The 23,315-nt window shown below is 42.7% G+C and overlaps 1 protein-coding gene and 1 long non-coding RNA gene across 3 annotated transcripts in view; both read right to left on the reverse strand.

The window, feature by feature from the left end:
- Positions 1–23,315, reverse strand: part of MARCHF5 (membrane associated ring-CH-type finger 5) — a 333,575-nt gene that overhangs the window by 127,843 nt on the left and 182,417 nt on the right. For both annotated transcript variants that reach the window (XM_085892587.1, XM_085892592.1), the window contains exon 3: positions 6,636–6,766. In XM_085892587.1, coding sequence (XP_085748713.1) covers positions 6,636–6,766 — 131 coding nt within the window. The remainder of the gene's footprint in view (positions 1–6,635; positions 6,767–23,315) is intronic.
- Positions 6,773–14,689, reverse strand: LOC147035018 (uncharacterized). Its single transcript, XR_015061051.1, has 4 exons — positions 11,346–14,689; positions 11,161–11,200; positions 10,884–11,013; positions 6,773–9,017 (listed from the first exon to the last, which is right to left on the reverse strand). It is a non-coding gene; the product is annotated as an uncharacterized LOC147035018 (long non-coding RNA).

Below are 23,315 nucleotides of genomic sequence, written 5' to 3' on the forward strand. Positions count from 1 at the left end.
AAAGCGATAGGTTCAGAGTGAGATTTTCCAGGATTTAAGGAAGTGTTCCATTTATCAGACCTTAGTCTCATCATTTCCAGATCAGCATGGAGATGTGGATTTACTGTCTGCCTAGCTGCCCCAGCAGAAGGATGGAGTACTGTTTGACACAATGTGGAGTCATCTCCAAAAACGAAGAGAAGGTTTTTCAAAGCATCGGTGAGGTCTTTAATATAGATGAGCAACAAGACTGGGCCAAAAACACTGCCTTGGTGAACTCTAGCCTCCACTGGGAGAGGGAAGGAGTGGGATGCATCGATGACAACACATGCACTGCGTGAGAGGCGGAAGTCAGAAATCCAGGAATGAATGCGGCATTCCATGCCACAGGCAAACAGCTTGGCAACCAAGGGTTGTTTAAAAACAGGGAAAGACTTGTCATCGGAAACATTGATGGTTTCCATTACTTTGCTTGTAATTGGAAGCAAACTAACTGGTTTAGGGTTGGTAGAGTCTGTTTTTTGCATACTCCTTGTGGATGGGAGTGATGCTTGGTGACGTCCATGCAGCGTGGAGGTGGCATAAGGGGGGACCGACCGACTCGGGCGGATAGAGGGAGAGTAAAAATGGCACAATACTGTAGTTATCTACACTTATAATCATGTCCAGTGAAGGTGGTGCATAAAGGAAGGTAGGGGGAGAGTGGACAGGGGTCAAACATCCTCGGTGCATGGGACACAGTGAGCAAGGGCATGCGAGCACTCTCCTCACAGAAACAAAAGTACATCACAAAACAAGAGCACACATCCAAATTGCTCACTGTAGACTTACATAATTGCTGCACTGGACAAAAACCTATCGCCGATGAAGTTGCGACGTCGGAGAAAAACAGGCTATTAAAGAAGTTACAACGTTGAATTAAAAACTGATTTTTAAAAACCTGCCATTTATGAAGTTGTGGCACCAACAACAGAAAATAAAACCTTCATGGCACGTCAATGACCTATGATCTTGTTTAATGTGCAGCACAAGGCTCATGAGGGTAGCATCAATGGTGGAGGGTGTGGCTGTGCCCTCTGCTGGTTCGGGTAGGAATTTGTAATTTGTTCACGGTGCCGGCGATAGCTCACCTACTCTTCACGAAGGACACCACAGGATCTTTAACGTCCATCAACGAATGCTAGCAGATGGGACGCCCGGTTAGCGTCCATCCGAGGGATGGCACACACACACACTGATGAAGCGCCCTGCCTGTGAAACACCTGGATGACCCGTTTTATAGCTGGGTTGGGATTCAAACCCAGGATAGACGGCTTAAAGGCGAGTGTACATACCTCTAGGCCATCCTGTCAGCGGATTTGGACGAAACTTGGTGGATGAGTTGGTTCGGCAACGAGAACAAGCCGATTACATTTTAGTTCAGGTCCGAATCCAGATCCTACCTATCAGTGGGATACAAAATGGAAACTAATCAGCCTGGCAGAGGTATACGCTCTACCGAGTGCCCTTCTCGCTTCTTGTGTAATCATGATCTCATTTATCACCAACTAAGAATGGAATTTCATTTGTAAAAAGAAAAAAAAAGTGAATAAAGCTATATGAAACGAACGTCAACATCGCTAATGGAAGTTCTTGGATAAGTTTAATGAATGGCATGGCATCATGTCAAGTGGACAAATTAACAAAGAATGAAAATTTGAACCCACATCCAGTTTACCATTTCCTTCCTCTTATCCCGTTCATTCTTTCCCTTGCCTGTGGCCATATTGTCAAAAAGTTGCTTTCTTACCCTCCATCATTTCACTCTTCCAAGAGCAAATATCTTGCATAAGAAAATAAATGGATGGATGGATGGATGGATGGAGAGATAGATAGATAGTCTTTTCTGCAAGCACAAAACGTCATTGGTGTACATTTTGACCTGTTACAGAAAATGTTTCCCACATACGGATAAAGGTTTTCAGAGCAGCTTAAAAAATACACGATGAAAGGTTGAAAGCGCAGAGGTGTGTGTCTGGATAAGAAATTCCTTATCCACGTTTCATTATTCTGAGAATCATTGGCAATCTCCATCCCAAAACCATTAATCGATGACAATTTTAATTTAGTCGGCAAGGAGCTTTTCCTGAATGCCAACATTTAAAAAAAAAGAACTAAACCGTTTTTCTTCTAGATGTGGAGCCGAGTCTCAAAGTCTTGAGGTACACCATTTTCAATTCTCACGTTACCCCGACAAGTAAGAACAAGACGCCCATTTCACAGGTTTTCTCTCATGCCAATCTATCTTCACATCTGCCCCGGAATCCCACACTCTCATTTACCTTAATACCCCTTTCTTGGGAGATTATTATTGTTATTATTTCGTATGCAGCTTGTGGCTGCTGGTTGCATCATTGCTGGGAGCGCGCCTGTGCCGCCTTGTGTTTCCGGTAGGCCGGTACTCATTTTGCCGACCTCGGAAGGATGACAGGCTGAAACAACCCAACTGGTGTTATTTAACGGCACGACGGGGGCTCAAACCTATGACCCTAAGATCTTAAGCCAGCCACCTCGACTGTTAAGCCAACAGCACCAGGATTTTCAAGGGAGATGATATTTAATGTGCACCATTTTCCAATGTCTCAAACAGATTGCCATCAAGTTGCAGGTTTAAACATTGGTGGGTTAATATTCACGTCCTTCATTCTGTAAAGTTTTCAGCCTCCTGAGATTTTGAGTTAATATTGAAACAATAGTCATAAAAAACAGCGACAGAAAAAAAAAGTCACACTCGACTCTGAGTCTCCAAGTTGAGTAAAAAAAACATTTTTTTCAATAAAACCCCAAATTAATTAACTTGTAGTACAACAAAGATTTCCACTGTAAACCACCTTACCATTACTCCCCAATATACACAAGTTAGAGCAGAAAAATCACAGGCAGTACAAAATGCAGGGACCCAGCAAGGTGGGCGGAGATGTCAAACTACAGTAGTTTCGTGTAAAAGATATAAAGACAACTGTACAATATCATGTCATAAAAGAATGACAGCCAGGATATCAGTTGTGCCCATAAAACTAAAGGCAAGGACAGCAAGCTTTATGCTCCTGCCATAAGATGAAACGAGAAAAAAATAAAATAAAATAAAAAAAAGCAGAAGAAAAACTACGCTGACTCGGGCAGGGGATTGTCGAACTGGTTTATGAGTTTTAAAAACGAGATGATGGAATGTAATCGTGATGAATTGGGGTAGCTTCCAGCAGAGTGGAAATGGAACATAATCAGCTCGTATTACGCTGCTCACATACAGTTTATAAGTTTAACAACAGAAAAGGAAGCAAAGTGTGTGTGTGTGTGTGTGTGTGTGTGTGTGTGTGTGTGTGTGTGTGTGTGTGTGTGTGTGTGTGTGTGTGTGTGTGTCGCACACCTCCCCATGCATTAATCATACGCTGGACCCTTATGTGAGTGACCAGCTTTTGAGAACATGTAGTAATTTTGAGGTCGAGTCCGCAGATACCATTCAACTGGATCCCACAGAACTCGAACAATGCGCACCGAAAGTAGCTTCACATTTCAAGGCCTCAGAATCCCTCTTCTTTACACCAGCCTTTCGACGGCAAGCAACGACCACGTTGATGAAAAGCAAGTACGCGGCTGCTCTTCCGTGGTGTTCCATGGTGTACAAGGCTCGATAGACTGTTCACTGACATTGCAGTGACATCTCAATCATGGACGATGATTGAATCAATTCTGTTCATCAAATTATAATCCGCCACAGAGTTCTCTTCCCTATTAAGATTATTTTCAATGGTATGCCAGAATGACAGTCAGGGATCGTGATGTCTGCAATTTTACGGTTAATGACGTCCTGTTGGTCGAGCTGGCCATGGATGGGATTGTTGATATAATCATGATGGTGGTGCTCACACTCTTGCAGACAATTCCCATTCCATGTTGCGACTCCATTCCATTGCAGTTGCTGTTGCTTTAGGACATGATGCTCTGAAAATGAGCAACGAAATGTTCCACGACTATTTATATTGCGTTTTGCTGAAAGGTATGTCATTATATAATCAAACACCGAAGGAAAATTCTCGGAACTCGAAAGGGGTAACGTGTCCTCTGTCTTTTGGGTGTAATAACATGTGCTGAGTCTTGGACATCAAGTAATATATTGCATGATCCTATAATGGAGGAAAGAAGGTACGAGACTGATGCCAAAATAAAAAAAAAACAAGACTGCACGCCCTGAAGGAGCAACAGTCACTCAAACCACCCGCAGACCTCCTCAGACCCTGATTTGTACCTCCACCACCGACGGTGAAGGAGGCTATGTTTTCACCCCGTCTATCTGTTTGTCTGTGTACAGGATATCTCAAAAAGTTGCAGAAGGATTGGGATGAAATTTTGTGGGCAGGTTGGGTGTGTAACAAGGACAAACTGATTAGGTTTTGGTGAAGATCCGGATCCAGACACGAGAATTTTTAAAGTGATTCTTCACCATTGAGATCGGTCCAAAAACGATATAGTTCTGCATAGCATGATATTTCAAAAATGTATTGGGCCCGATACGTTCCATTGGATCAGGCATTGCGTGGTGGAGGTATGTGCTCTACCGAGTGCCCTTCTCGTTTTTAATATGGTGAATAAACTTTGGCACATTTACAGGTGATTAAGGTTGTGGTCGTTTCATTAAAATTGTGTGTGTAGTTTCAGCGAAGAGAGAAAATACCTATTTTTGGGGGGGGGTCAAAAATCCCCCCATATACCTCCTTAATGAGCGCAGATTTCAATGCGGTCAATAATCCTTCGTTAGGAATCAGATGTGAAGCCCATGGCCATGTTTCATCAAAATCGTGTGTTTGGTTCAAGCGATAATGACATGTGTTTACGGACTCACTCACTCACTCACTCATCTACGGACACTGCTCAATTGCATAAGCTCACCGAACTAAAGTCCATGAAAACCAAAAATGGGGATCTGGAAGGGGGGGGGGGTCATAAAAGCACACAAGTTATAAAAGGTGAATAAAGACTACTTATTGATACTTTACTTGTCTCAAACAATTGAAAAAGTCTCGTTGTCACTATTCCGGTATATTTTAGTGCAGCATTCTTTCAGTGACACGTAGTCTTGTGTTCGGAGCCTCATCACACGAGCTGGTCAGATAAACCCATCGGATGACCTGGTAAACGTGTATTGTTCTATCGAAGCACAGTTCAGGATATTCGATGAAAACGTGCGCTATTATGAAATGCCTTGCGCATTGTTATTTGAGAACGTGTGATGACCTTGCTGAAATGTGCTCTTATAAATGACAAAAATCCTTATCCACCCACGTCTAATGCTTTTGCCTTAAAACATGAGGGTGCACACAACTGAAAACATGGAAGCAAATTGCATCACGTGCATTGAAAACCTCCTGTTCAAGTAAATATGCAGTAGCTGCAGACGTAGTTAAGCATGTCTGAAACACCACTCCAAGTGTGTTCTCCGTATCCTCCAAGTTGGATGCACAAGAGGTATTATGTCCAGAAACGAGGATTAACGGCAGATTGTTTAGTTGGTATGAGGAAAGAAGTATAAAGAGGACCCGGCCCATTTCGAGTGAGCAATGTTTTTTTTTTATAATTAGTTTATCACATTGAGCCTTCAACGACAGCACCTTGACAACAGCATTTGCACCTGATTATACCGTTCAGAACAGACTTCGGGTGGAAGTACATGATGACCCGAGACCCTCCATAAAAAATTATGCAAAATTTCTCAAAATACGAAGGTCGTAGGTTGGTGGATAAAACAACAACTAGGTTGCTGTAATGTTGTCTCACAAGGAAAGCTTTGGCCTGGATCTCACAGGTAGGAAAATTGGAGTGTGGCGATGTCATGAAGAAGGGATGCTTTCCAACAGCACAGGACAGGTATCGCCGAAGGTCATTGATGGTATGGATTGGGAAATGCTTTTAAATACAACTCACCCGATCCTTATCAGGGAATGCTGCATGATAATGGGAATCCATTTTCCAGCCTATCATTTCATCATTTGCATTCTTCTCTGGCCAATGGTATACATTGTCTCATCTTATGAAGAATTGTAATGGTGAAGACCTTTTCCAAAGAAAAACGCGCGTTTGCCAACGACAAACCGTACTGAACAACAAAAAAAAAACATTCTAAAAACGAATGCTGTTCAAGCCCTTCAATGTCCCATGATGTCTCGAGAGCATTCATAATCAAAACAACTCTTGGACATTTTGGTCGAGCAAGTCGACAACATGACTACAGCATCCGAGAATGCCGAACGGGTTGGAAGACGTTATAGATGGATGATGGATGACGGCAAATCGCTGCAAGAGCATCAGAAGATCCATTCACATTATATGTTAATGTCGTTTGGCCCTGGAGGCCTGTCTCCCAATGTCAGAGAGGGTGGGGGTACGGAGGGGAGTTAGGAGGACATGAGGAAGATATACATCGCTGAAGCCAAAGGGGTCAGAGATAGTGGAAAACAAAGGGGCTGATTTGAGTCCGGTGGCAGAAGACAAAAAAAAAAAAACACCAGAGTTAGGTCAGGGGTCAGAAAATTACAGCAATGCAAAAACTAATTACAGTAACAAAACAGTTCCACAATGTGCAATATGTCAGAGCATGCATATAAAAAGGAACTAAAGATTACCTGCATGACAGTGACTGCTCCATAAGTCACTGCTGTCCAGTATATGGATCCAACCATGATGCCTGCTGCAGCAAACGGGCAGGCTTTATAGATTACCCTGTCGACAATGTCCAACACGTACACCACGCGACCTGCGGAGAAACAGACAACTGACAATTTAGCACAATGCTTGCATACTAAACAGGGATTCACTCATACCGACTGCCATGGTAGATCGATACTGTAATACAATTTTCAAATAAATACGTCCTGTACTTCGATCCTTTAGAAAGACATCTCCAAACTGGACGAATTACAGAAAGTTCAATACAGCAGGAAGCCAAAACAATCTTGTCGTATCAATTCAATGTCGAACGAATTATGTCATGCATCTACAGCAAGAAGTAGGACATCCAATATATGTATATATTCGATTTATATCTGCTGATATAGTGATAATTTAAAACCAGTGGCATCTTGGACGACTGCATCAGTTTTGTCGAACTTTTTGAACAGCCCTTGTACCTTCCGAATGATTTATAGCGAACATCTGCACAACCTGGAACCGCCTGATCTTCCTTCAATCAATCAATGTTGCGATCTCCAAGGTAACTGTGATAGGCCATGTGCACAGACTGGATGAGATTACAAAAAAAAAATTCCCTGTTGCACCAAGGTCATGTTGTGGGTGGAAAACACTTTATATTCGCCATCAATGTTGGCCTCAACACATCTACAACATTGCAGACAGTACCCTTAGAAAATGGAAGTGGCAATTCCACGAGCAGAGTACCGTACAGTCGGTTTTGCCAAATTCCCGGCGTTAAGGAGATTTCCTGTTTGACCTTCATATATATGCTTTCAACTACAGCAGGGAAAGAGTCACATTTGTGACCGGTGTTGTTTCGCAACTTAGCCCGATCACGTGCAAAGTGTGCGTGGAGAGAGAGGTCGTGTACATATGTACGCAGAGATAGAGGTGGCCGGGAGGGGGGGGGGGTAGTAAAGTTGAGGAAATTCTTCGTGGATGGAGGTCATGTTTTCACCCCTGTCTGTCTGTCTGTCTGTCTGTCTGTCTGTCTGTCTGTGAGCAGGATATCTCAAAAATGTTGTGGACAGATTCGGACGAAACTTGATGGACAGGTTACACATGTGACAAGGACAAATTGATTAGATTTTGGTGAAGATCCTGATCCAGATACGAGTTTTAATGCTTTTTAAAATATATGAAGACGGTCCCAATGAGAAGCAATGGGGCTGTTTAACAAGCGTGAGGTCACACCACGCATCTGTTGCTTCAAGTGTTGGCATTTCCAAATTCTACAGAATGTTATGTACCGTTTACGGTTGCTTGGATCAGGCACCCAAGTAATTAGCATGCCCAGAACACGACTCTTCCAGCCGTTATTACGACTTCCAGCAGAGAGGACGATATGATAAACCGCACAGATCATGTTTGTCTCAAACTGTACAAATGAAATCAGAAATTTACACTTGCATTTTTTACCGCTAGCACCGTTTTAACGGGAAGCTTTCGATTTCTCGAAAACCATTCTGGAGCACAAAAAGGCAAATAAAAAAAACCGTACCTTGGCCTAAGGCCAAAGGTTATCTTGCCAAAAGACCTTGATTTGAGAGTTTCATTTTTTTTTTTAATGAAAAATCAGTTTTTTCGTCATGACGTCATCAAATGACATAACGACGAAATTTTTATATATCTGAGAAACACTCTTCTCGGGCTTCAATTTGAGGTACTACTCGATATTGTTAGTCAAAAATTTAAAAATGACCTTCATGAAGGTCAACCTCGACCGAAGGCGCTAACCGTGAAGGTCAAGGCCGATCGCCACCAAAAACTAATCAGCTGAGCGCCTATCGATATGCTATATATCCACCAAGTTTGGAGATGATCCGATAAAATTTACTCAAAAGCTAAGGATTTCATTGATTTTGATGTTTGACCTTCTGGTGACCTTGACCTTTGACCTTGACCTTCGAAATTTTGGGCGTCGAAAGCTACTGCGCTCACGAGTATACATGTCAAGTTTGAGAGCCATTGCTTTCGAACTGTGACTTAGAGAGCAAGTTGAAAGTTGAAAATCAATTGTAACAGACAAATATATAAATATATAAACAAAAAAAACAAACAAACCGATCGAGTAACACATCTTGCTTTGGCAAGATAATTAAATGAAACAGAACTGTTCCACAACAAGGAACATTTTGAATCCTTTGCCTTAACAAATGTGCTTCCGTCGAGTGATTCCCAACCCCCTCCCCATGACCCCAAAAAAAACAAAACAAGGAGGGTGAAAAGGAAAAGTTTAAAATTTTCATCTTGTCACTCATGTGTCTTGAAGGTCAAGTGGCTTCAATGAAACAGGCTTCTCCAGGGACTCTCCGCTGCAAAGGGCGAGGATGTAATTGATCCAAGGAGGTCATTGAGATTCTAAAATCTCCACAGCCAAAACTTTTCCGATCTTCTGTCTCATCCAGATTAGAATTGATAGTTTCAGATGATAAGTCCATGCTCAACGCAGACCACACCGCTCATTCTCGGTGGTATGGTGTGCAAAAAGCAGGAAACCATCAATGTGGAACAGTACGGTTTAAAAAAAAAAAGGTGTGTGTGCGTGTGTGTGCGTGTGCGTGCGTGCGTGCGTGCGTGCGTGCGTGCGTGCGTGTGTGTGTGTGTGTGTGTGTGTGTGTGTGTGTGTGTGTGTGTGTGCGTGTGTGTGTAGGCTGGCAGCATGGCCTAGACTAGAGGTATGCGCACTCTCCCCTAAGCTGTGAGCTGTGTAGCCAGGGTTTGAATCTTGACCCAGCTTTACGCTGTCATTCCAGTGTTTCACAGGCAGGGTGATTCATCAATGTGCGAGACCATCCCTTGAGCGGACATTAAATGTGCGTCCCATCTGCCTGCATTAGTTGGTGGATGTTAAAGGGCCCCACGGTGTCCTTCACGAAGACTCGGCGAGCTATTGCTGGCACCACGAACAAATTACAAAATTCCTGTCCAAACTACTGCTGGGAAGGCAATGGCAAACCACCAAGTATAACCCTTGCCAATAAACTGAATCAGAGTATAGATGTATGCATAATATATATATATATATATATATATGTGCAGTATGTATATAGACACACACACTCAAAATATTTGCAGCTACCGAGTGGAATGGCTCTCAAAAGGTCACCCAATGGGAGTTGCGTGAGCATGTGATTCATCGCGACTTTGCTGCCACGTGCAGGAAATTTCGATTTCACCAGCCGCAGCTCAGAATTTCTGGAGGCAATGCAAGATGCAGCCCCAACCCTCACTCCAGAAGCTTATTGCCAAAGCCACCTGCACTCCCTCTCGTTCCCCTCCCCACCATCCCATATTTTCCTTTCCAATGACTCCCACCACACAGAATGAAACTTAATTGAGTTAGCAATGTTTCATTAAATTTTGCCTTTCTTCATTCTTTGTCAGTGAGATTGAAAATACACACAAACACTGAGTGAGATATTGAGGTCTGCGCACAGTGCACAATTGCAGCCAAGGGTAATAAATCGTGTACAGCAACAAGTACACTTACTGTCTATCTCAAACGTTCAACACCGTCTGTGACCACCACAAAGAGCACGCAGAGAGCAGCAGTCACCAAAACAAAACAAATACGATTGGTGACAAACTTCTCACGATAATCAGGACAAAATTAATCTGGAGTCTCCATCCGATGGGAGCTTTCAAAACAAACTGGCATTTGGTGGCCAGAAATGTCCGTTCGCAGTGATCCTGGGACTTGGAACCTTTTGAGAAGGTAAACTGCAATAACGACCGCAGCACGCAAATCCACACGCCTCGGTCGGTCTGTCTTTTGTGGACGGTGCGTCGTTTAGTGCAAGATGAAGTGCAGCATCATCGAGATGAGAGGAAAAACATCCTCAAAACAGTTCGGTTTCCAATTGCTGTGGTTTTTCGTGACAACAAGCATGGCATCGTATCTAAAATATCAACAGCTGCCTTAAAAACAAGCACGACGCAGTCCTCCAGCCATCGACTCATTTCGGTTTTGGAATACGATGACTAATGGATCACATTATTTTGGAACAACGCAGCAAACAATTAACTGTGCACGGATAGAAAATTAATGACATGAGGCACTTGGGAGAGCTTACAGTGTGCCCGGCAAATAAAGCATGTTGGAGGATACGAGAGGACATGGTTTTGGGCAAGGATTGAGGGAGGTAAGCGGTTTGGAGCTCCTGTTTGTCAGCACTTACTTGCAATGCATCACAATGGCTTATTGCTCGTGCGTCCAATGGCGCCGCAGCACCGGCTGCACCCTGCATGGCAGCAGCCAATGGATGAAGGGTTTCTCAAAAACAAGGTCATGCTGGGTTCACCCGCAAACTTGTGAAGAGGGAAAAAAAAAAATCCTCACGCAGGTCGTTTATTTTATCCCAAAAAAGCATGCTTGCACATATTGCCTGCACCAACATTTCATCCCACTCTTACACCATTCAAGGTCAGAGGAAAAAAAAAGAAACATTTTCACACCTGACTGATGGGTAAGGGCAAATCAATGCACACGAACGAGCTGAGTGTTCAGTAAAGGAGGCACATGTGTTTTAATGTTATAATGACATCATTAATATCCCAAGTTATAATGACGGTAACATCAATAACAACAAATTCACTCTTTTTATCAATGCAAGGGAAATATTCAACACTCACAAGGATACGCAAGAAACTTGAACACAGGAGAAGCCAATTTGGCCCATCATGCCTCCGCTTTATCAACATCACTTTTTTTTTTTTTGTTCTTTTAGGAAGTCGAGGCTCATGTAGGAGCTAGAACACAGAATGGACTAGAAGAGTGGAAAAAAGATGGATAGAAGGGGTGAAGGTTGAGGTGGGGTGGGTGGGAGGGGGAGGTAGGACATGCGAATGGGTTAAAAACACAACACTGGGATGAAAAGATAACAGAAAGGCAGGAAAGATCCGGTGCGGAAAACTCCGCTTTGATGAGCTTCATGGTGGCTGGTAAAAACAAAAAATCAATGTCCAATACCCTCAGACCCGGAGATGCATTAATTCAATCCATCGGTTTAATGACTCAATTTCATTGGGAAAAGTGGGGGTGGGAGAGAAGTGGGGAGAATGACATTGGGACAGGCATGGGGACATCACCTGGGTGTTTGGGAGGGTGTGGGCAGAGGGGGTTGGGGGTTGAGTGGGTTGGTTGTAGGATGAGGAATGAACAAACACTGACAGCACATTCACTTTTTGATGACACCTTGCGGACGTCGCAATCAGGATACAGGTATACAATCATTTCCATACCAGATGCCTACCACTTCTGCCAATGTCCACGCTCCCCTCTATCCCCAATGCTTCTCGGTACCTATTTCATCCCAGTTTAGACCTTACCACCACTTTCCTGCAAAACAACCGATCCCTCTTAAAAAAACAAACAAACCTAAAACCGATTCACTTTACCTGTAGCTGCCTGGCATTGTACTGTCTCTATTTACTGTCAATTATAATTGGAGATTAGAAAATGATCATAAAAAAACAGATAATCATCTGTCTGGTCCCTGTCCTGACTCCAATGATCTGTTAAGGATATCCACAAACACAACGCTTATCTGCTCTGCCACCTCCCTCAATATAGTCCTCCCGGGTGCAGATTATATGGCCCCAGAATTATTATCTTCACTAAGCTTTCCACTCCTACCTGAAACTCCTCACCTCTGACATAGATCCTAGCAACTACTGGTAATTCCCCTGACTGTTCTTACAAATGCTGAAGGAAAATACCTATTTCATAAGCCCGTCATCTTACTTTCAACACTAACCAATCTCCCTGTGCTCTCCCTCAATGGGTCCATACTTGTTTTAAACTTGCTCTTTACAATTATGTATTTAAATAAAAGGCTGACAGGATGGCCTAGACGTACGCACACTTACCTCTAATCCTTCTAGGTTTGAATCCCAATCCAGCTATAAACGGTCATCCCGGTGTTTCACAGACAGGTTGATTCATCAATGTGTGTGCCGTCCCCTCGGATGGACGTTAAACTGGCATCTCGTCTGCCGGCATGAGTTGGTGGATCCAAAAGATCCCATGGTGTCCTTTGTGAAGAGTAGACGAGCCACCACCGGCACCATGGACAAATTTTAAATTGAGAACTACTGCTGGGAGAGGGATGGCAAACCGCTCAGCATGACCCTGGCCGAGAAACTGCATCAGCCGAACCAACAATACATAACACAATACAACAATACGTACATCGGATCGCATTTAAATAATGCCTTGCGATTGTGTCGAACATTCTTGGCCATATCTCTCATATTCTCTTTTGGCTTGCCAAGGTAATTTATTTATTACCTTTGTTCACCCCTGTAATAATCCGAGTCCAACTCCAAAGCAGGTACGAGTCCAATTCGCATTACGTATATTGTGCTCCAATTGCATTTGTTTTTCTTTTATATTTACTGCAACAAGGATGCACCGATGCTTTCTGCAAAGATCCAAATACTGATGCGTTTTATGCAGAAATGTACAATGCAGAAAATGAAGTCATTTCACAACACAACTAGAACGGCAATCGGTAGAGCGGGAACCTCCACCAGGCTGAACAGTTTTCGTTTTGTATCCCATTGATTGGCCGGATCTGGATCCGGACCTGAAACAAAATCAAATCAGCTTGGTCTTGTCACCTGACCAATTAATCCACCAAGTTATGTCATAACTTGTCCACAACCTTTGGAAATATCAAGCTCGACATAGTTTTTGGACCCATCCCTCAATGGTGAAGAATCACATGAAAAATTCTAGTATCCGGATCTTCACCAAAATCTAATCATTTTGTCCTTGTCACACTAAACCTGTCCACCAAGTTTCGTCATCAGACAGACAGACAGACAGACAGGGGTGAAAATGTAACCTCCATCCACATTTGGTGGCAGAGGTAATAATCTATAATAATAAATGTCAGTGTGTGTGAACGCGCGTGTGTGTGCGACTTGTGTGTGCATGCGTGTGTCCTCCATAACTCCAAAACCATTAAACCTAGCAGCCTGAAACTTTGCAGGCATACTAAGGGAACTCCACGTAAGTGCAAGAGTGAAAATGGGTGTTTGGGTTAATTAAAATATGCCTTTTGAAGATAATTAATTAATTGGGGGGAGCTGCTCAACAATACCTTGATTTGGAACAGACTGCAACAGTTTCTTAATGATGAAGTGCTCAATTTTTTTTTTCACTTTCCACACTCATATCATCCATCGAAAGTCTCATCTTCATACCCACAAACTGCTGGATACATCGCAATTCATACAAACACCCGGAAACACCAGTGTCCATGGCTTAATTTAATTTCTGCTAGTGCAATAAGCTCGAGAATCTCTTAACCTGGGTAAAATTTCAAAAATTAAACTTCATAATTGACCTAAAGGCACGGTCACACCTTGACGTTTTAGCCAGCGATGGCAACGTATTAAAATGTATGTAAAACGCTGGCTTACATTGAACTTTTGATGTTTCTTTTTAAAGATTCGGACGTATTCATAGCAACTTGGTCTTATGTATAACGCATTGGTAACGGACACAGAACGTTTCGTTGTGTTATAGATAACTTATACCAACGAATGCTGAACCTGTTGTCGGCCGACACAACCGATGCCCAACGATAGTCTAACTTATGCATAGCGCGTTGCACGCATCGCCGACGATGTCGTGACGTAGCCTATTAAAAGGCTGACGCACAACGATTCGAATCATAACTGCCGTAGAAATGGAAGTGTCAACATCGCGGTCACACCTTGGCGATCTTGCCATCGTATGCCGACCTAAGAAAAATGTGTCTAAAACGTTGGGGCACATCAAATACGGTATGAGTAAGTTTGGTATACGTGAGTACAACGCTAAAGTACGCTATCATACGTCATAGTAAGTAGAGCACGTCAAGAAATTTTAAACATGTTCAAAATTTTACGACGTACTCGGCGTATGACACACGTTCCGCATGCGATGGGGATAAGTTTTACACATGATATGTGGACGCTTACACACGTCCATAAAGGCTACTTATAAGCTACTCATAAGTCGAAACACGTCGCGGTAATGTCTTTTTTACGCGAAACTTATTTCTAACTTATGTTTGACGTGCTTTGAACCAATTCTTTACGTAGTCCCAACACACATCGACGTATGTAGACGTATTCCAATGACGTCTTCCGGTTGACAAAAAAAAAAATGAACGTGTTTCTAACTTACAACTGACATATAAAGACGTGTTCCCAGCGGTTTTGGGAATTGGTATATCAAAATGCTGCTCATAAAAGGGGAACCCAACAGTGTTTTCGAGTCCTTTTTGAGTCGATGTCCATGTCAGCAGTAACAGTATCAGTATCAGTATTAGTATTAGTATTAGTATTAGTAGTTTGTTCATGTTGGCAGTAGTAGGTGAGTGTGAGGGGGAGGGTGTGGGTTATGATGGATCGGCCTTGCGTCCACGTGTCCACGGGTAGGAGACATCTTTTCACCATTGTTCGAAGTTCTTCGCGGCTAATTTTTTAATGGGGCTTTTTCAACAATGAGCTATAGCTTGTTTTTACGATTTAGGTCTATTCATAACAGGTTGGACAAATGCACAATGAACTAATAATGTGCATAAAGCGCTTTGATTACTTATAGATACGATATACCAACGAATAATTATCATGAAGCCGGCGTTCACAAACTATGCCCAACGATAGCCTAACTTATCCATATCGTGCGGCAGTTTATCTTTGCCGGTGATGTGGGGTTTGCTATTCATAGGCTGCCACTCAACGATTTAAATGGCTGCATCTCCACTATTGAAAGTAGACGCTTGCGCTCAACAATTGGATTTTTTTTACACTCAACGACTTTTAAATGGTACCACTCAGCTATTTTCATTGTTTACAATGAACGATTTAAATTGCTGTCACTCGCCTTTGTTTTTAGACGCTGGGGTTTTGAAATTTGAAGCGTTTCTTCTGAACGTGTTAAAACGCTCAAACTCGACTATTTTAACTAGACGCTGCCGATGGACAATTGGAATCATAGCCAAGCTCGACATCGAAGTGTGAACATCCTCGTCATGCCGAAGAAAAGTTTGAAGAATGCTGCAAATAAGTGTCCTGGCCGTGGCCGTGGCTGTGGACGCTGAGACGCAAGGACGATCCATTGTACGGACGTCTTTCAGCCTATGAGTAACTTAAAAGTAACGTCTGTCGATGTGTGGCAACGATCGCGTAACGTGCAAACAACACGTTAATCATAGGTTAGAAATAAGTTTCGGGTACGCTAAACATTACCTCGGCGTGTCTCAACTTATGATTAACTTACAAGTAGCATGTGTTGACGTCTGTCAACGATCGCAGACCGTGCATACAACTTGTGGCCAGCGTAGCTGAACGTGTGAGTCATACGCCGGCATACGTCGTGAAATTTCAAGCATGAAAAAATTTGAGGACAACCAAAAAGTACAACGTTTAAAGCCAGCGTACAACGACGTATGGCAGTGTTTTTCAGCGTGCTCTAATGTTATCAAAACTTACCCATAACGTATTCAACGTGTGCCAGCGTTTTAGAAAAAAAATTCAAAAATCGGCATACGTTGGCTAAAACGTCAAGGTGTGACCGGGCCTTAAGCAGCAGTACAGTTCCGACTATGAAAAAAAAGTGTTCATTTGTCCAATTCGGGCATTGTTTGACATTCTAGGCATCTCAGCGTGTTCATGGTTATATTTAGATTCTACACATGCGGTAAGCTCCAGAATCTCTTCACCTGAGCCAAATGTCAATATTTAAACTGTAGAATTGACTTTAGCAGCAGTTCCAACTTGTAAATAAAAGTGTTCATTTGTCTAATTCGGACATTGTTTGACATTCTGGGTGTCTCTGGGTCGTGTTTGTAAGAAACTGATTGTGAATCACTTGCCAAGCCAGGAGAGTCATATTAAACACCATCCGGAGTCAACTGGACACGTCCAGAGTGTCAATGTGGAAATGGACCCCTCCTCGCTCCCCCTTGCTCCCCCTCTCTACTCTCTCAACTCCCTCTACCTCTACCTCTACCTCTACCTCTACCTCTCTCTCTCTCTCTCTCTCTCTCTCTCTCTCTCTCTCTCTCTCTCTCTCTCTCTCTCTCTCTCTCCCCCACCTCTCTCTCTCGCTCTCTCCCCCACCTCTCTCTCTCGCTCTCTCTCTCTCTCTCTCCCCCACCTCTCTCTCTCGCTCTCTCTATCTCTCTATCTCTCTATCTCTCTATCTCTCTCTCTCTCTCTCTCTCTCTCTCTCTCTCTCTCTCTCTCTCAACACCTCTCTCTCTCTCTCTCTCTCTCTCTCTCTCTCTCTCTCTCTCTCTCTCTCTCTCTCTCTCTCCCCACCTCTCTCTCTCTCCCCCCCTCTCTCTCTCTCCCCACCTCTCTCTCTCTCCACACCTCTCTCTCTCTCCCCACCTCTTTCTCTCCCCACCTCTCTCTCTCTCTATACATATATATATATATATATATATATATATATATATATATATATTCCCCCCTCTCTCTCTCACCCCTCCGTCTCACCCCTACCCCTCCCTCTGTCTCACCCCCACCCCTCCCTCTGTCTCTTCCCAACCCCTCCCCCCCTTCCGCTACCCTCTCTTAGTATTCCCATCAGCAAAGCAACATAATAATCGGGATCCAGTATTTCCTCGTAGTAATAATAATAATGAACGTAGTTACAAGGAGGATCCAGAAAGCAAAAAGGCAATTTAAGTGCAAGCCCAAAATATTGAGTCAAAACAATAAGTGACACCGTCTTTCCGAAAAAAAAAATTTAGCGATGATTTTAAGTTGTGCAAAAAAGAGAGCAAGGAAAGTTGCTTTCCAAAGGTGATCTTCCACATTTCATTTGTTCTTAACACCTAAGAAATGCAAGGTGTTGTTATGAACACTTTTTTCTTCCAGTCCATTGAAATGAACAAAACAGCATGGATCACTGCACAACCTTTCAACAACACGATCCCACCATGCTCTGCTGCAGGATGGCGCGGTCTGTCTGACCTGTGTGTGCTGTGCTTATGAACAATTCCTTCCTAAGTGCCATGCCAAGCAAAAATCCACATGACAATTTGCACCTCATGAACAATATCTCAAACTACATTCAGGACAAATTCAAAAATCAACAGATGAACAGTATCCGAAGTCAAAATCCAACCTATTTAAACAATATGCAGTAGATGCTCTGTGTCCCATAAATATCACAAATGACTTCTTTCTCCACATGCCAATTTCTTTGTTGAAATTAAATTCAAGTTCTGGTAACACCCACAGTTTGTCATGCATTGCTGTTCTTTAATTTTCACTGTGGATTTCAGGATCCAGCATTTGGGTCATCACCTTCTCCGATACGCTACCTTGAAAGCAGCACCAATTTATACATGCATGCATTCTCCCCCTACCCCAACCTCCAGAAATCAAGGGTCATTGGAAGACATAAATGACAAATGTGGCGGATCAACAGTCAGAAAGGGACAGAGAGGGGAGTAGGTGGCAAAAAAATTGTACAAATGCGCAAATGTGCGTGAAAGGTTGGCAGAGTGGAAAAGGTGAGTGTTTAAAAGTTGGGGAGTGAGTATGGGAGATAAGATGAGGTGGCAATGGACAGAAATATTGAAAGACTGGAGGAAAGAACACTGGACAACAGGCACATGGCGATGGTTCCACAGAGAAGAGAAGAATGGGATGAAAGACTCGGTGGTGAGTATCAAGCTTGGACTTATGAAGATTACTAGGTTTTCTGGAAGAACATGTGAGATCTGGGGTGGGGAGGGGGGGGTGAGACTAGAAAATATGTTGTAAAGAACTAAAAGGCCACCAACATGGACATGGTTATGGAAGAGCACATGCTGAACTCAGCCTCCCTCTAAAGGAAGCCAAAAACATTAATGGTTTTGAATTCCTCAATCACCAGGGAAGCAAGATAGGAAGCGGCTGTATCAGCGAAGAGTGCTGAGCGATAGTCCCTGGCACTTCAGATTAAGTCCTTGTGCACAGTCATGAGTTGCAGAAGACTAAGAATGGATTTCACTTCACAGGTAATAGCAAAGTGTTGATTGGCCTTGTAACTTATTGATGAGCTCACAGATATCATATGCCGATGAGAGATTATGGCTGATCATGATGCTGATCAGCTCCAGAGATTCTAGCACTTAAAATGTTTGCTCAAATATTTAAACAGGAATTTTCAGCTCATACTTGTACGTTACAGAGGTCCCGAGTTCGCATTGCGAAGTGTTCTTCTGCTACAGCAGCCTAAAACGTGACCTCCTCCGACGTAAATTAACCTTCTGCCTGGAAACCTTGCCTTCAACCAGGTCAGAAGTGTTCCCGATATCATTCCACGAGGAGGAGGAGGAATAATTTCTTGCATGGTCTTGTCACATCATGTTCCTCGCACTCCATCAACACTCTCGCAGCTCACCGTTACACCGAGGAATACAAAACACTACACGACGTGATGGCCAGTCTTGGTGCTCTTTTCTGAAATAGCTACTGCTTTGTGCAGAAGATGCACAGGCTGAACTGTTGCCAAGTTTAAGGAAAGAAAAGGTGTTTCTTTCGATTTCAGAATAGCTGCTACCCGATGGTAAGCATCGTTCTGCGAAGCAATGTTGGAGTAAAATGCAAACGCTGAGAATTGCATGCAATCGGGTGGACCACAAAAGGAAAATCTGGATCACACGAGAAAAAAAAAAGATGCTGATATTATGAGAAACTGGTGGCATCCTTGAAAGCAGGCTTGTAATGGCTCGACATCTAATACATAAAGGTCGTTCAAACCACTGACTGACTGACACTAATAGTCGGTACCTAACAGCTAATGGAGAAAGCTGAAATTTCACGTGCCAATGAAAAGATAAATAAATGAAAAAAATTAATGGAGGTGAGCGACGCGAGACAATGGGGAAGCACGGTTCCTTATTGCTTACAATGTGGAAACACACCCCACTAGTATGTAAATATAATTACACAATTCCATCACCTGCAGCCTGTGAAATGGTCAGGTTTGTTCACAACTTAAAACACCACAAAACAGTTACACTCCTTGGAATGGAATACTGAGAAAAGCTGTTAGGGTTTCCAGAGAAGAAGAAAGCACACAAACTTAGAAGAACAGGATTGGTCCAAGTACGATTTCATGAGGCATGCCAGCCTCGAAGAGCAGAGGAAAGAATTCCCTCTGGAGGTTTCATTATTTGTGAGTAGGATGGTACCCCATTTGTTATTCTCAGTTATTGGTTCATGAGTCAGTAAGTGACCACTATATTCGTTATGGGTGTCTGTCTGTCTGTCTGTCTGTCTGTCTGTCTGTCTGTCTGTCTGTCCCGAGCATAGCTCCGTGGGTTTTGATCCGATCCTGATAAAATTTGGGTGGGAGGTTTGTATCATGATCTAGTTGTGTTTTTCTGAGAATGGACATGCTGCACCCATTATGGGCAGAGCCACTCCCAAAAAACATGTGTTTTAGGGGGTAGCCAATTTCAATTTGCATCTTCTCCGAGGGGTTTTGTCGAATCTGGCAGGGGTTTCGGTATTTGGTTAGCCCAATGGCACCTGCATAGCCCCATGGAGCTCGATTTTTCATTTTCATCCCAAGGTCAAGGTCACGAACTTAGAAAATGTCAAAAAGAATCAATAAATTGGGCATCGAGCTCCTCGGGTTTTCAACTGTTTCGAATGAAAGTTGGTATGCAAGTCGTGCTCTTCGAGTACTACAACTTTCATCATTTATGTTTTTCCCGATTCCCGCCAGTTTGCCCGTGGCGTCCCCTCGAAGGTCAAAAAATAAAAAGGCGAACCGTGTACATTGCTCGTGAACCTTCGCCGTCTCCAGACTTGTATAATATTTTACACCCATTTCCTTTCAGATTTTGCTTACCAGATCAAGCCTTATCAGATGCCAAATCCAACCAACAGCTTTTTGTTTACCTCCTTCACGAAGGTGGACAGAGGGGATGTTTACACCCCTGTCTGTCTGTCTGTCTGTCTGTGAACAGGATATCTCAAAAAGTTGTGGATGGATTCTGACAAAATTTGGTGGAAAGGTTGGTTGTGTGACAAAGACAAAATGATTCGATTTTTGTGAAGATCCAAATACGGATCCAGATCCGATAATTTTTAAGTGATTCTTCCCCAGTGAGTGATGAGGCTAAAAACGATGGAGAACACAATAACTCAAAAAGTTATGAACGGATTTTGCACAAAACTTGGTGGACAGGTTGGGTGTGTGACGAGGCCAAATCGATTTGATTTTGGGTGAGATCCAAATCGATTTGATTTTGGGTGAGATCCAAATACCGATCTGGATATGGGAATTTATTGATTTTTCAAGCAATTTTTCAAGCGATTCTTCACCATCGAGAGATTGGGCCAAAAACGATACATATCATGATATTTCAAAAAGTTGTGGAAGAGTTATGACAAAACCAGGTGGATGAGATGCTTCGGTGACAAGAACAAGCTGATTTGATTTTGTTTCAAGTTCGGATCCAGATCCGGCCTATCCAGTGGGATACAAAACATAAACTGTTCAGCCTGGTGGAGGTATGCGCTCTTGTGAGTGCCGTTCTAGTTGGGGACTTCATTGTTTGTCAATTAATTATATATATATATATATATATATATATATATATATATATATATATATATATATATATATATATATATATATATATATATATATATACATATCGGCAAAGGGAAGTTACAGAACCAGTGTTTATCCACTCACTGCTCACGTCACATCTAAATGGAGTGAATAGGTCAAGCTGACATCAATAATTAGCATAGTAACTATAACGATGTTTTCGATTTATGGCAGATGCAACACTGATCAGTCAGAAGAGGAGCAATCACAATTGTGCATCACTAAGTTAAAGGAAATTGTAGCGAAGAAAGATGTCTGACTGAAGATGAGCAGCACGATTGTTTATGAGAACAACAAATGCATGCCAAAAGCATTTTTGGGATTTGATACTCTTTCCAGTCTTTTAAGCAAGGTACATTCACATCGCTATATTCCAACTGCTTACAATATCTATAGTAATAAGTGTGTGTGTGTGTGTGTGTGTGTGTGTGTGTGTGTGTGTGTGTGTGTGTGTGTGTGTGTGTGTGTGTGTGTGTGTGTGTGTGTGTGTGTGTGTGTGTCCCCTCCATAACTCCAAAACCATGAAACCAAGCAGCCTGAAACTTTGCATGCACACTAAGGGAACTCCATAGAAGTGCAAGAGTGAAAATTGGATGTTTGGGTTAATTAAAACACCCATTTTTAAAATAATTAACGGCCTTATTTAATTATATCCTTCATCGGGTGATCCTCGGCCACCTTGCTGTCTGGAGTCTTCGGCGTTTCCTGGGTAACCTCGCTGGGGTCTGAAGCCACCATGTTCTTTGGCCTTCTCAACCATGCCCTGACTTGGAACAGGCAGCAACGATATTCTTAACAATAAAGTTTTTTTTTTTTCACTTTCCTCTCATATTATCGAATGCCTATTCATTATAGCTACGAATCCCCAGGTACATTGCAATGCTTATAAACGCCCAGAAATGTCAGCGTTCGTCGCTTTATTTCATTTCTGCATATGAATAACCTTGAGAATCACTTAAACTCAGCTGAATTACAAAATTTAAGCTCAGGATCGAACTTAGCAACAGTTCCTATGCCAGTTAAAAGACAGATGTGGTGTTTGAATAGGCATTAGTAAATGCCTATAAATGAACGAGTAAAATTGATAGTTACATGTTATAAGTTTCGTTGAGCACGGATCGGTAAATTGTCACATAAAATGCTTGATGTCATGAGCTAATTTTGATTGTAGAAGGCAGTATTGTATTGTAAACTGCCTGGTGAGATTTGTGAAGGTGCTGGAACGTTCTCAGACGAAACTTCAAGTATAGACGAGAATCACAGTTACTGGAAAGAACGACATCGTTCTGTGATACTATATAAACCCACGAGAGGAAGGTGTCGGGAGACGGGTGACATGTGACAAGCCGTGAGTTTCGATCGTCCCCATGCTCAATTTAACTCTGATGAGTAAACGAGGTGTTAATGTCCAGAGCAGTCGTTAACGCATGGAGCCGATTATAATCAGGTTGTTTAAAACTCATTAAGATTGTTTATCGGGAAAGAACTCCTTTGAGCTCTTCAATCATTCTGAACGGGCAAGCGAACGAGAGAGAGAGAACACCGTGACAAGACTCGATCGTTCGACAACCACAGAGGATGAGGTGAACACACATGAGTTGAGCCGGCAGAACAGACACACTGGGCGGAAACAACTCAAATCAGGAATCAGAGTTGGACATTGTATGCAATGGTGAACCTCTTCATTTGACTTTGTTTCTGTTTATTTGAAATACAATTTTAAAAACGTGACGCTGTTGATGTGATCACTGTAACCTCACTCAGTAGGCACAGACACCAACTGACATCATATTTGAGTGGTAGCTGACCTGAACGTTTGTTCATAACCTTGGATTGTAGTCGTTCGAGAACGCGCTGGGTTCGGCACCACGAACAACATACGTACACCAAAGAGAAGAAAACACCAAAGGTGTGCATATATCCCCGACATCCTTCGACTAAAAAAGAGTTCATTTGTCTAATTTGGACATAGTTTGGACATTCG

The sequence above is a fragment of the Eptatretus burgeri genome, chromosome 1, assembly GCF_056783735.1.
Source record: "Eptatretus burgeri isolate ZD-2024b chromosome 1, Ebu_testis_v1, whole genome shotgun sequence".
NCBI lineage: Eukaryota > Metazoa > Chordata > Myxini > Myxiniformes > Myxinidae > Eptatretus > Eptatretus burgeri.